This window comes from Scomber japonicus, chromosome 11, assembly GCF_027409825.1.
Source record: "Scomber japonicus isolate fScoJap1 chromosome 11, fScoJap1.pri, whole genome shotgun sequence".
Taxonomy (NCBI): domain Eukaryota; kingdom Metazoa; phylum Chordata; class Actinopteri; order Scombriformes; family Scombridae; genus Scomber; species Scomber japonicus.
In genome coordinates, this window is record NC_070588.1 from 9,771,367 (window position 1) to 9,786,363 (window position 14,997).

General features: G+C 40.4%; 1 protein-coding gene across 1 annotated transcript in view; it reads right to left on the reverse strand.

Moving 5' to 3' along the window:
- The window catches only part of LOC128367960 (neuropilin-2-like), a 95,947-nt gene that overhangs the window by 66,812 nt on the left and 14,138 nt on the right, over positions 1–14,997 (reverse strand). The window contains exon 3 of the mRNA XM_053328670.1: positions 1,569–1,750. Within this exon, the coding sequence (XP_053184645.1) occupies positions 1,569–1,750 (182 nt within the window). The remainder of the gene's footprint in view (positions 1–1,568; positions 1,751–14,997) is intronic.

Below are 14,997 nucleotides of genomic sequence, written 5' to 3' on the forward strand. Positions count from 1 at the left end.
AAAGTCTGGACAATGAAATAATCCCTTTAATAGCATCTGTAAGCATAGTGCAGATTAAAAAAACGGAGTTTCATGCTGATTTTTTCCATGAAACTATGTGTGTTTAAAGTTTGGTAGGTCTGAGACCTTTTTTAATTAAAAAGTCACATCATCCTTTTACAATCTCTCTCTCTCTCTCTCTCTCTCTCTCTCTCTCGGGTGCTTGGGTGTGAACACCGACACCCCTGTTGTTTTAAAGTCCATTGGGTAGATTCAAGCGCAAAAGGCACACACACTGAAGAAATCCCAACAGGCTGGTGCCAGAAAGTGAGAAACACTGACAACCACACGTGTTGTGTTAGTAACCTCAGCCCTCTGTGTGTGTCTGTATGTGTTTGTGCATGTGTGTGTGTGTCTCAGAGCTCAGGACCTAGGACCCAGGACTCAATTAAGCAAGCATGTGAGGAATGCTTTCAGGGGGAACGGAACAAGATGGCTGTGGGGCCGACACTATGTGCCCCTCTGTCTCACTCGCCCTTGATCTCAATTGGTCTCGCTTTGGCTGACCCATGGCAGCGTGAAGGGGAGCCATATCACGCACACACACACACTCAACTCACACACAAAGTGCCATGAGGGGGAGAGATGTCTCGCCTGGACAGTCTAAAGGGTTCTCAAGGGTCCTGTGCTGTCTCTACTCTCTTTCTCTCTGTCTCCCATGACACTAGCGAGATAAACGAGGCTTGGTCACCTAATGAACCATGTTGAGTCCTCTATGAGTGGCTTGTAATACAGCTACTAATAGCCTATTTTCTAAAGGTGCAATCCTTCTTGGATTTTTGGATCTTTTGTTAACATGTTTGAAGGCCATTCACAGTGATAATGTCACTCTTGTGAGTATTGAATACTCAAAATATAGACTTCAATTTAAGCACTTTCAAAAGAAGAATACCTCTCCAAGCTGTATAACAATGATGGTGCCACACAGGAGTTTCAAGTCCCCCCTCAACTCAATAATGTGTTTTTCCTCATGTCCCTTTAGTTGAATGTTTGAGCTTCATTGTGCAGGGTGGTGTTCATGCAGAGGTGATTGATACTAAAAGATGGCTTTTAAAATCATAAAACAGGTCTGGTGGGAACTTTTAATTTCTTTCTTTTCTTTTTAAATACATTGTTGGGAGTAGAGAGAGTTGACATTCGCAAGAGAGAGATAGGGGGCGACATGCAACACAGGTCCACTGCCAGACTCGAACCACACTCAGCAGTCAAGACTGGTGTGAGACCTTTGTTGCATGTCATCGCTTATCTCTCTCTTCCCACTACCACATGTCTACAATTTATAATAAAGAGGCACAGATGCCAAAAACACATATGATTAAAAGACAACACTATACTGTGTATTGCCCCTTAGTTCAATGTGTTATCCAGTACGGTATTTAGTATCTTAAGAATCATTAGGGTTTGACCAAAACTTTACATTTGTAAAATATGTTTTCCACCTTTGACTGGCTACTAGGTCAAGTTTGACGTAATTTTCTTAGACAAAATGCAAAGTTTACAAAAAGTTTACAACAGTAGCATCCACTTACCAGTTTTAAAGATTTCATAGCGCAGTGAGAATCCAGCCCCTTGGTGAGCGTAGTCAGATACAAACTTGATGTGGAGTGAGGGACCTGATGATATGATTGGTGCAGGGGCGATGTTGCTGCAGTGCTTTCCTAATACGTCAGCTGTCTCTGAGTTCCCATCATGGATTTCTACATAGTCATACCTGCAGAGGACAAACAAATATTTATAAATACCTTTCCCTGTGCAGTGAAAGCAAACATTCATTCGCCACTTTCAGAGAAATGCAACACCAACGGGACAATAACAAACTACAATACTAAGAATCTACATACTTGATGAACAAGTACTTAATGAATATATTGATGAAGTGTAAGGATCTGAATATGAATCATTCCAAGATGCTTTGACTCTACCGTTATTAGATCATCCTTTTTTTCTCTCTATTGGTCCTTTAATCTAACAGGAATCACATTGGATTTGGCTACAAAGGAACCAATGAGCAAATTGTTTGTATCTGTCAGTGGCTAGAGGGACTTCTAAAAGCATGGGTGTCATTACAATTCAAATGAATGCAGCAGAAGACATTGGTAGTTCACAGATGGTGGAAGTAGAAAAGAACCACCTGCATGAGACGAATGGGGAAGAGAAACCTTTTTAAAATTCTATAACTGCGCTGTAATCGAGTGATTATATACTCCAACTGCCACGAGTTTCATGGTCTAGAGAACACCATTTTATGGATTATAGCTACATTATAATACAAACAAAAAGGAGACTGTGAATGTAAGATGATGTGCTCCCTCTCAGCTTGTATAGGGAAACAGTGGTGTCACATGTGTGCGCGACAGACTTTAAAAATTCAAAAGAAAACTGATTCCCACTCTCACACAACTGATTCACCTCATTTTCTACTTGTTATTCTCAAAGTAAATATCAAGTTTGATGATATTTTTAAACCGATGGAATATGGTGCTTTCAAAAGAAGTTGAAAACAAGTCTTCAATTGTGCAAGAAAATAGACATAAAACGACAACCTCACATGTCTTCTGATTCATATTAGACTAGGGTCAAAGACAAGAGAGGATGTACTGGTCAAGCTCTTTGAACTATTGATGAACCTTCATATCCTTTGATGCCAGGAAAGGTTTAATGTGGAACAAATGATTCTCGTTTACATCTTTGCCCAGGTCTAATTTAATAATGTTTGCAACTCAGCCTGCTGGTCTTCCATCCACAGAGAAATTCACATTTTCCACATTTGAGAATGGATTTAGGTCGCTTCAGCAATTTTCCAGTTGCTCCTTCCTTAGAAAAATCTCACACTTCATGCAGACTGTTATATAAAGGGGCCGCGTTGAATCATGACGGATCATGTTGGTACTGAACGCAAATTTGACACAAAAAACTGACATTAAAGTAAACATTTCCTGTCATATCATGTCAAGTGCTCTGAATTATTTATGGATTTTTGTGTCTTTTTTCAAGTTTCTTAGGGAATTAGGTCCATGACGTCACAGTTTGTGCATAGTTTGTGTATAATGCTATCACTTTATGGTGGAAGTACTGCATTTGTACTTATTGTATAGAAGTATAAATGCAGTACATCTAGGAAGCTGTGAAAAATGCACATTAAAATCTGAATTTGCCCAAAAATCACATGTATATTGATTATTGCTGTCAGAAGAAAGGCTACCTGGGACTCCTTTCCACCCATAAAAGGAAGGCTGGCTTTGAATCTATTCTTATTCCCAATTCTTTGATGTTTTCTGACCACAAATGTTTCTCAAGACCCACAGCAGGAGTGCTGCCTCTGTGTCTGGATACCAATGACACACCTGCCAAGCCTCAGAAATAGCTTCCTGGACAGAAATTCCTTGAGCAACTTGTCACAACAGAAGACATTTAGTGTGATTCCTTATTAAGTGAATTCAATTTTCAATTAGAGACTTTCTAACATAAAGGCATAAGTACAGCAGATCTCTATTTGCACATCTCCATCCATTATATTGATCAGTTCTGACCACAGTCACGCTAATTGTTCTTGTACTGAGCATTTTACATCTCTCTAATGTAATGCAATGAACACTTTACAATCAATCTCAAAAGAAACCCTCAAAGTATCTCTATGGTTAGGCCATTATGCAGTTATGAGGTCAAGAAAAATGTTGAAATCAGTTGATTTAGTATGAACTGTATTGATAGAAGTATTGGAATAGCCCTGAGTTTGGAAGCTGTAGCGTAGCACCAGATGAGCAAGTATCTCTATAGTTGAACCTCACACTTAATCAATCTGATCATGAATAATTATAAAACATACTGTTCAAGCTGAAAATAGCGGGACATACTGAGGTTTTCAGGACATTAATTTACTTTTTAAACCTGCAAGCTGGTGACAGAAGACTAGCTGCTGATTCAGCAGATGAAGGTGCTTATCAATTACCACTCACTGTAAAAGTATCACATACAGTGTTTTGTTATTACTGGTCTAACACATAAAAGATAAATGAATATTTACGGTGTGCTTCACTATTTTTTAGCATGCATTCACGGTTATTTGTAAGACTGGAAGCCAAGCAACACACACACTCAAACAGACACAAAACATATGGATATGGAACATATGGAAAACATTGGATTTTACATAACATAAACTGACATGGACAAGATTAACGAGTGTGCATGTGTGGGTGCGTACATGTATGCATCATTATTCCACCTCATCTCTGGTAACAATAAGACATGAAACCATAGACGATATGAGAGTCGATTCAAGAGCAGAGAACACTGATAGCAAAGCGTACATATCGGAGAATCTGTGTGTGAATAGACACACAAAAGCAGTCTGTCTTGAATAGAAGAAAAAAAAGACAGAATAGGCAAAAATGTTTTTGACCCAGAGAAGTGACGCAGTTCAGATGACATCAATATATTCTAACAAATTTCCATTATCAGATGTGGCAGGTGGGTGGATGGCTAGATAGATAGATGGCAAAAAGTGGACCTAGCTATATAAGACCACTGTTGGCTTCCTGTTACTAGCGGCCAGTGTCATGTTTCCAACTGTGAGTCAGGACAGTTTTTTAAAAGCCATAACCATGATTGTTTTGACATTTACTGTTGCCATAATGGAGAAGGTTGCCTAACTCTACAGAGGTATTAACTTTAACCCACACCATGTTTCAAATGATCATTTTAACCCAAACCTCGAGCCTTCCTAGACCCTAACAAAGTGTTTTTTGTTGCCTAAACCTAAATCAGACCTTAACCACATTGTTGTCACACCATAAAATATGATTATTTTTTTACCAGTGATTAGTAATGGTTTTGGAACGCACCGATAGAGGCGGCATATTAATTTATCATGCTGAAATTGACCTATATGCTAGTTTAGTTATGGGGATGTGTTGCAAGAGTGTGCGTTTTTTGCTCTGCAGTCACGTCTGAAACTATGTTGGTGTGTTCACATTTGTGTGTGTGCGCGCATGTGTGGGGTTGCTGACAGGTGAGCAAGCTCCCAACATAATGAGGGTCACACACCTCCCACTCTCTGATCATGCTTTGTGTCTTCTTTGCGTGCAACACCACAATCGTGATGCAAGCTGTCACTATGGACTTAGCTGCATGTGTGTGTGTGTGTGTGTGTGTGTGTGTGTGTGTGTGTGTGTGTGTGTGTGTGTGTGTGTGTGTGTGTGTGTGTGTGTGTGTGTGCGTACGTGTCACAGGTCTTGTCATATTTTCCCAAGTAAACGCCTCAACAGTTTCTTCTTCCATTTGTATGCAGACAAGATCTCTTTTTCTTTCTCTTCTTGGCTCCCTCTTTCCATAATTATTTTTCAATGTTTAACCTTTCGACACTTTCTTTTGTTTCTATCTTTCTTTGTTTTTTTTCCTATTCTCCATCCCCTTTTCTTCTCTAGCTTTCTCTAATTTGCTGTTAGGCACAGAAACCAGTGGCCATGAGCCAATGTGTGGGAGACGCAGTGGAGGCAGAGATGGGGGAGCAAGAATATTAGAATTAAAAATGCCTGTTAAACAGTGCTGATGGAACAGATAGAGAATGAATAAGAACGATAGAAATAGAGACAGAGAGAGAGAGATAGAGAGAGAGCGAGAGAGAGAGAGAGAGAGAGAGAGAGAGAGAGAGAGAGAGAGAGAGAGAGAGAGAGAGAGAGAGAGAGAGAGAGAGAGAGAGAGGCTAAATTGGAAGAAAAAAACTGTTGAAACCAGTGTTTTCAGGGTGTTTTTGGGAAGTTCCCAGTTCACACTGAAATGTTCCTCCTTCCTTTTTGTCCTTTTTCAACTGGTGTAAGTATCGATGGTGCAACTGGTGCAGCTGCTCCAGGGCCCAGAATCTGTCAGGGGCCACTTTTTCTATTGTACATGGACTCTCTCCCACATTGACTGTCTTGTGCAGTTCCAAATCTGCAGTCTTATCCAAAATAAATATTATTTCTACCCACAGAAGAAGAAGGCTTGCTAGAAAATGCTAATTTGTCCAATGACATTGCTCCCTGTCATTTGTGATAACTTTAACTTAGAGGTTTTTTACTCATAACCATGCTTCATTAAATGCAATGTTGACCTGCAGCTGGGGGCTAACGTTCGCTCACCATTGCCATTTAGCTAATAGCTATATCAGCACATACGTGACCCCCCTTCTCCATCCAGCCAGAAGAAGATTCCCCCCATGGGTGGGGTAAAGCAGGCTGTGGTTTGAGTCCAGGTCCAGCTGTTAGATTAGCGTTGATAAATTTGACACTTTTGGCTGCTGTCCTTGGTGCTGATCAAAGGCTGTTGTGCAGGATGAGAGTTGCATGATGAACCTCTCCATGGTGACACAGCAATTGTCTGAAGTGGTTGTGTGTGTACACTTTGTGTTTGGGGGGCAAGTTAATGTATTTTCACCCTGGGCAGGTCACAATTATGATGATATGCTGCTGCCTCTTTCAGTCAGCAAACAAAATTGTGCATCGTGGCCATTAACTGGTAAAGAGTGGGACAGACACACTACTCTCAGCTCAGTTTTAATACAGCTATAATAGTAAACTGAAAATCTTTAGATTTTGGAATGCTGGTCAGACAAAACAATACATTTGAAAACATCACCTTTGACATGATTAATTGATTAATCTTATGTTTTAGTTGTTTTCATTTACATACTTTTCTGTTACTTTTCTATTATTGTTACTTTTCTGTATAAAACAATGATATGATTGTGGCTAAATTCTTTTTTTAAACCAGTAAACCAAAAACTCGTGTGCTTCTGCTCTGAGACATCAATCAAATCACTATTTTATGATCGCGATGTTCGACAAAACAAACATAAATACAGAGTAATGACAACTGTTGGACTGTGTATTGACATTTAAAATGAGTGATCACGGACTGGGCTGGAGTTGCTCAACTTTATAGCTGCAGATCCAGCACTCATGTCTGAGCAGGGAAACATAGTTTTCAAAAGTTCTGCTTTCCTCATTAACACAAAACACAAAGCCAACATTTTCAAAATAATCTTCTCTGGAGAATATTTAGGAATAGCTCTGTTTTCAGGTGTGGAAGAAGGGTCAAAATAGAAAGAAAAAGATTTCAAATTTAGCCGGCACCGTGTGGATGCAGTCAGAGGGAGAACATGACACTGCATTCACGCTGCCAACTCCTCCCGTCAGACAGACAGAGACAGGTGTCCCTACATCCCTTCCTCCCTCCCTTATCTCTTTGCCTTTAGTAGAGAGCAGAAAGACATACACAGCTACATCTAAGTCAGCACACACACGTACACAAGAGACCTACGCCTACACACTTTCTGTCACACACATAAGTGACACACAGTGATACGCACACAGAGCCTGTGGCAATGCTCTCAGATGGATCTATAGATGGGTTTGAGGTTTCCTAAAATCTGTCTCTGTGTGGGAGGTACATAGCTTTGAACAAACTGTTTAATCCCATCATCTCCCTCACTCTCTCTCTCTCGTCTCCCCCAATATCTTTCACTGCAGCCAATCTGTGATTTGTTGACACTTGCCACAGGGAAGTAGGAATTTGTTTCCCTAAAATTTGGTGGCTGACAACGGGTGCTCAAGATGTTTCCTTTTTACTTGCTTACATGAATGAAATGATGACTGAGTTGTTGACTTGCAAGATTTATGTGTGCTTGTTTGTGTGTCTGTGTGTGTGTGTGTGTTTGGGGGGAAGGGGTGATTCAGGGGTGAGAAAGCTTTCCAAAGCCTGTCTGACGTGAACCCAAGTAAAGGTTTGGCTACAGATGCACTCCCACCCCTCCCCTCTGCCTTGGTTTTAATTGCCTTTCACACATTTTTTCTGTCTCTCTTTAGGTCAGGAGTTGTCTTCTTACACCTGCACATTTCTTTCATCTAACATCAGGGGTGCCCTTAGCTGTAGACAGAGCGTCTGCACCCCAGACACACACAGATGGACACACACACACTCTAAAAAGAGCTAGAAAACAAGCCAAAATTGCAGAAGTTTCCAATCTCCAATCTCCTTTTTTGTTTGTTTTTTATGTTTCATGTTGCTTTTTGATTGCTTTCAGCCATAAAGGGAAAATCTAACCATAATTTAAACTTAATTAAGTTAAAATGAATTGACTATGTACTTAAGAACTTTGAGAGTCAGTTCACTAAGAAAACACTATGAAGTTAATCATGACATAATGTGCGGTTCAAGCCACTTACTGGTAATGAAATATATATTTCCATAAACTGTTACAACATGTTTTTTTCCAAACAAATACAGGAGATTCTCACTATTATGTTGTAATGTTATTGCTGTTTATGTACTCTTTTTTCTCTTGACGTTGCCATTTTCTGGTGTTCATTTTGTACAAAGGGAAGTGAAATAATCAGTGGCTGCGTACAAACATTTTTAGAGGAACAGAAACAGTCAACTGTGAGTAGATTCATACACACACACACACACACACACACACACACACACACTTTCCAGCTCTAGTCATATGAATGAAATGACATGTTTTGAGCTAAATTCTTAAGAATTAGTTTCAGAATAGTTAGAAGGAAGTTAAACTGAACTGTAATGCTCTCTGTTAGGACAAAGTATAAGTTGCAATTGTGAAACCACAAACTGACTTCATCTGCACAAGTGAGCAAGTGAAAAACCCAAGTGAAAAACCCAAACATTGAAACATTTAGTAGTTCAGCCTCTGCTACTGATCTTTCCTTTTTTCTTGCTTCTTATTCTGATGTGTGTCCATCATTGAAGGTCCCAAAAAAGATACACTACACATTCAGCACATATATTCTCAAGCTTTGTTCATACTTGATGGACAGCTTCTTACTTGCATGTGGACAGCAGACACATGCTTCTACACATACTACAACTGGGGGTCAGCCACGTTCAACACGTGCACTGCAAAACAAGCTGGCAACCTCATGACAGCAAGAAGAAGAGCTCTTTGTAGTATTTGGCTAAAGAGTAAGAAACGGTCGAAAAAAGAAAATATGTGTTTCGGCCAAATGAGAATAAGTTTAAGGATGGCCAGTACAGAACGTCAATACAGGACCCGAAACAAGTGTTCAGTTTCCTCTTCTAGGTCATGTGTAGTTGACATACTTGCAGTGCATACAGTACAGTCTTTACAGTCGCAAATTTTGGGCAATGCACAAACATCCACACAGGGGTCCTTGCAGACCTTCATGCATTTGGGTATATGACAAACTTTACACCATGCAAACTCACACAACCATGTGGATGTTCATATGCACATACAGTGCTACAACACCTAATCAAAGTATAGGAAATTACAGATTACTGCTACATTATTTATTAAAAATTATATATATATATATTATTCTGATACAATTAAAAGCAGTTTTATGTCATTTTTCTATCATTTGGTTCCTGTTAAAGCAGCAATCTATATGTATTATATCCATTACCTTAATTTATAGATTGGTTTCTCAAATTTTATCAGTGACTCAACACATCAAAAAGTGGATAAGACTTGTGGATAAGATATTGAGTCTCATGCAACACTAAAGTTGTGCATTTTAATTCGGTGTGCGTTAGTTCAAGTCTATGAGCAAGACCCACAGTGTGCAGTCTATCCATATACCTGAAGCGTTAAAGCAGCCTTAGTGAGTCTGTCACTGAAGCAGTTAATAGAGAGTGAGGAGGATGACTGACTTCACTGTTATCAAGTAATAGGCCTATTATTGCAGACAGATGGACAGAGTGTGCAGTTGTCTGTGTGTGGGTGTGTGTGCGTGTGTATGTGCGTGTGTGTGCGTGTATGTGTGTGTGTGTGTGTGCATGTGTGTCCAGCAGTAGTCTCCAGGACAACTAATCGATTCCTCATTATGGTTTTAACACACATTGATCAGGGTCAGTCCTTCAAAGATAGGCGCACACACACACACACACGCACACACACGCACACACATGCACACACACGCACGCAGTCATTACAGTAACAAGACATCGATCAAGCAGACCTTCAGGGCCTCAGGGAGTGTCTGTATATCAGAGCACTGATATTATCATTATTACCTGCATTACCTGTGTGTGTGTGGGAGTGTGTGTGTGTGAATTCCTTAAAATTACCACCTTGCTTAAAAAGGCAACTTATTCTGACTTGCAGAGGGGTTGAAAGGTCTGGAGTGAGTGCATGCACCTCACATTGTTTAAACCAAGACTCTCTCAAAATAAACACTGCACAGGCGTTTTCTCTGCTGTTGAAAAGCACATGACTGGACTATCAATCACAAAAATGGAAGAAAAGCTAGAGGTTCAGGTTTTTGCTATAGAGGGAGGTGAATGCATGGATGGCATCTAGTGTGATAACTGCCTGGTAAATAAACCTCTAACTGTGTTGTACCTCACATCTGGGCTCCGAGGCGTTCTCTGATTACACCATCTATTCCTGACTTGTATCTCCGTAGCTTTCTAACAACACTGTCTCTCAGCTTTGTGCTGGGATGCTTGTCTGGATGCATGATCCTCCTGCTGGTAGAGTGACTGTGATGTTAATTCAAACATGCGGGCAGCAGCTAAATGCCCACAGCTGGTAACTGAACAACCTCTGTCACATCAAATGCTGTTCCTCTGGCTTCCTCTCTCTGTCATATAGTCTCTTCAGCACTCACTCTGCCTTTCTATTTTTTCTCCTTTTGCCCTGAGGACAGCGTCACATCAAATCATTCACCTTTTTGCACCTTGTGTCCCTAGGACTTTTGCCTGCCAGCCAGTCAGGTGAGATCAAACATTTCTAAATTTTCACCAAAGTGTAGTTTCAAAGTAACAGTAGGTTCAGACACATGTGCAAAGTAATGTTGATTGGGTCATAACTTAGAAGAGAAGAGAGAAGAGAAGAGTAGAGAAGAGAAGAGAAGAGAAGAGAAGAGAAGAGAAGAGAAGAGAAGAGAAGAGAAGAGAAGAGAAGAGAAGAGACACAGAAACACACCCAGCGTGAAGTTAAATGATTGATTGAGGCAGAGTACAATGACAAGGTCTAAATCATTAGTAAAACTATTAGCGTTGACTGCAGCTTCTCTCTTACATAAATCACTCCTTAACTCACTCACTGCTTTAAAGCTGCCATACAAATGTGCATCTGCCTGTGTGCTTGTCTGCTTACTGTGCTTACACTGGATATGAGTCTGTTTGAGAGGCCAAAAATGTTTGCACCTCTGTGTGTGCATTTGTTAATCTTGTTTATGCAGACGTACTGTATGGGAGTCTGTGAGTGTGTGTGTGTGTGTTTGTCTGTATGTATTCTCTCAGATCAGCATCCGTCTGGGGTGTGATCTGGGGTAAGAGAGGACTGGGGAGGATGGAGAATGAGGAGAGGATGAGAAAAAGAGACAGACATATAGACAGGGGACTTAAGAGATGGATAGACATAATCTGAAGGATGAAAGAGAAAGGAGATGGATATAGGATGAAGAAAAGTCTATAGATGATGAAGAGAGAAGAATAGATGCATTTTAAAGAGGGAGACTGGTAAAGCAGAAGGAAATGAGAAAATATAAGAGGAAGAGAGCGAGAGAGAGAAAAGAAGGGGTGTGTGGCATTTGGCCTACTGCCTGTTTTTTGCTCATATGCAATGCTGAATAATTATTTGGCCTATAAAAGACTGGTACACTACAGAGGGAAGAGGATGAGGAGGAGGAGGAGGAGTAAAGGGAAGGAGAGAATGGGGGGAAATAGATTGAGGGAAAGAGGGGTGAAAGAAGGAGATGGGATGAGAAGAGAATGGAGGGGAAGGTGCAAGAGCAGATGAAAGATGATTGATGGGATCCATTGGACAGCAGTGAGGGGGCAGGAGGGGTGAGGATGAATGGAGGGGTGAAAGAGAGAGAGCGAGGAGGAAAGAGAAGAGGAGGGAGAGAGAAGAGAAGGGAAGCTGTCAGGATGATTTGAGCCTGCCCTCAACGGACCCTGACGCAGCATTTTTCCCTAAGCAGCTGTGTGTATATGTGTATGTGTATATGTGTGTATGCGCATGTGTGTGTGTGAGTGCGCACAAACACGCATTCCTTCCAAACACTCCAAATAGAGATCTTGCTTTCACAGACAGAGCAGTGCAATGAACTAAGAGGATAATGTGAAGGAGACAACCAACAACTTCTGTCTGGAAAAGCAATAATATAGAATAAATGATGATTTTGTAGGAGTTCTTTGACCTTTACTATCTTAGGGCATCACTTTCTGTTGCATCATGAATATTCATATCAGTGTAGAAAGAGTACAAATACAAGTAAATGAAGTGACTTTTCTCTGCAGTATATCTGTGGAAAAAACATAAAACAAAAGGAGTACATGTAGGAATACTGTCAAAGAGCTGGACTTGTTGCTTAGAGACTTTGGCAGAGGTTACGTTGCTTATTAAACTTCATGTTTACCGTGATGGAGTGAAAACGAAAGTTGAAAATAGCTTCAGAAAGGAGATGTGACATTAAAAGAGAGACTATATAGAGTGAGCACTACAAATATCTCTCTCTGATGTAGTTCTTATTAGAGCTCAAAGAAGCTGAGGCTGAAAGTGACACTAAACTTAAGAGTTTTTTTTTTTTAAGGAAGAAATGTCTTAAATGATTGCACGCCATATTTAAAATAACTGTGACTGTAAATGAAGGTGTATGTAGAAAGTATGTTTGCGCACACAAGTACGGTATGAACCAGCACTAACACACAGTCTCCTTTTTGTATGTAATAGTCCATCATGTACTTTTGACCTTTTCCATGAAACTCACACAAACCCTATCAAATACAGCCGTTGGAAGCTAACTGAAACCTGTCACCAATGATGGACGGATGTGGTACTGTGGTGCTCCTCATGTGACTAGAAAAGGGAAGTAACACTGAGCCATGATTGGTTATGGCTATACTGATTTAGCAAGGGCACAGGCTTTTTTTTTGTTTATCAGTCTTGCTGTTCGTGTCTCTCACTCCCTCCAGCTGACTCCTTAATTTGTTACTGTATATGAATCTTAATGAAAACATTGCTCTCTCTCTCTCTCCGTCTCTGACCACCTCTCCATCGATTTTGTCTGCAAAGCCAGTGAAGTGCTCGGCAAAATGTGATGCATTATGGATTACTGATTACCATCTTAAATTGCAATCAGGACCATAATAGATTAGATTGCTTCAACATAGTGACATAATAAAACAACCCTTCTCTGACCGGGGCAGACATATTCATAACAAAGCTGTTTATGTGAGTGTGTGAGTGTGTGTCTGTGTGAGAGATGATGCATGCTTTTGTGAGAGACAGATGCAACTGTATCATGCGTTTTTTTATGCGATAAAGACAGACAGAGAGGAACCGTATTGCTTACTCACAATGTGGTCTTTGTCCAGAAACACAGAAACCCCCTTGTCCCAATGTGTGTGTATCATTTCCATAAACTGAAGATTAGCAGCAGTTTACTGTTTCCCAGTGTTGTTATCAACAAGTTTAAGAAGAGGAACATATATGGCAATATTAAACGAATCTGATGAGGCGAGACAAATGCTAAAAATGACTTTTAGAGGCAGAAAGAGGGAGGGACAGGTTGTGCTTCAGAGAAAAGACAACATTTGACAGACACAGTGGCAGACGCTGGTATGTGTGTGTTGTTGCTGACAATCACTGGGTGACTACGTATGTCTGCCCCCCACAGACACACGCACACATCCTCTGCCCCCTTCTCCTTGGCCTCTTTGCCCTCTGAACCTAACAGATCAATTACAGCCTGCCCCTGCATACACACACATACGCAGGCACACACACGACGGGCGTTGGGCGCCTGTAGATTTAAATAGCTCTGCGCTGTAGGACACTTGTAAATAACAGCCTATTAGGCTTGAGATGTTACCACCAACACTGCAAATATCTCACTCTTACTGGCATGGTTTGGACAATTACTATAATTTGTCATTACTGGAAGCACCTGGAAGGAAAACTTACAAAATGCTGAGACACAGAACACTTAGAATATAAGTCAACCACACATAGGCACATGCTGTATGCACCATAATAAATAAATCAGTCTGCTGTTTTTACAGTTCAGCCAGAGTGTATGTAAAAAATCCAAAGAGAAAGAATGGGAGGAAGAACCAAGGGGGGAAAGAGAAGTAGACAGAAAGGAAGAGAGCATGTAATGCATCAAAGTGATCCAAGGATAAGAACTGTAAAGTAAAACTGAAAAATGACGAGGACAGGGAGACAGACAGAGAAGTGTGTTTTTCATTTTCACAGTACAGCGTGAAAGTAGAGCAAAATAGCAAAGCACAGCAGGCCTTTTCAACCTTTCAGCCTTTCAACAAACAGCAAGCCGGTGAAATATTGATGCTTCAATTCCAACAAAGAAATGTCTGAATGATTTTGGTACATCTGAGTGGGGAAATTTTCCTATCTATAATTGATATGGCTGAAATGTTAATAACTCAATGGGAAAGAACCGGAACAGAGACATAACGGAAGAAGGGGGGAAAAGTGTAAGTGTGTGTGTTGCTGAATTTGTCTACCCTCTTGAATGTGTCAGTGGGTTTGTATTTTCAGCCTCTTACACACATAAAACCCATAAGACTCCTGAGAGCTAGTGGTCTCTGCTCTCCTGCAGTCCAACAGAGGTGAGGGAAGGCCAGGAGGTTCATTTAAAGCCCATGAATTTATTGTTATAGAAAAACAGCACTCATATTTTTATATGTCTATATGTGTCAGTTCAGGTGACTAATAAATAGCTCTCTTGTCTCATAATCTTTCCTATTTCTATTTACTTTAACATTATTGGCCTTACTGTAATCCAGTTGTTACTTTTTGTAAAACTGCAGCTGTCCCAGCTGCAGCTCCTACTGCGTGATGTGTTTTTTGGAAGAGGTTTTTCATTGCTTTCTTTTGTTTTACAGTGCTTGGAGTGGCCCAGAAACCATTACTGATGCTGGCCCATAATGTTGCACTTAAATTACTTGAAAAAATACATTATT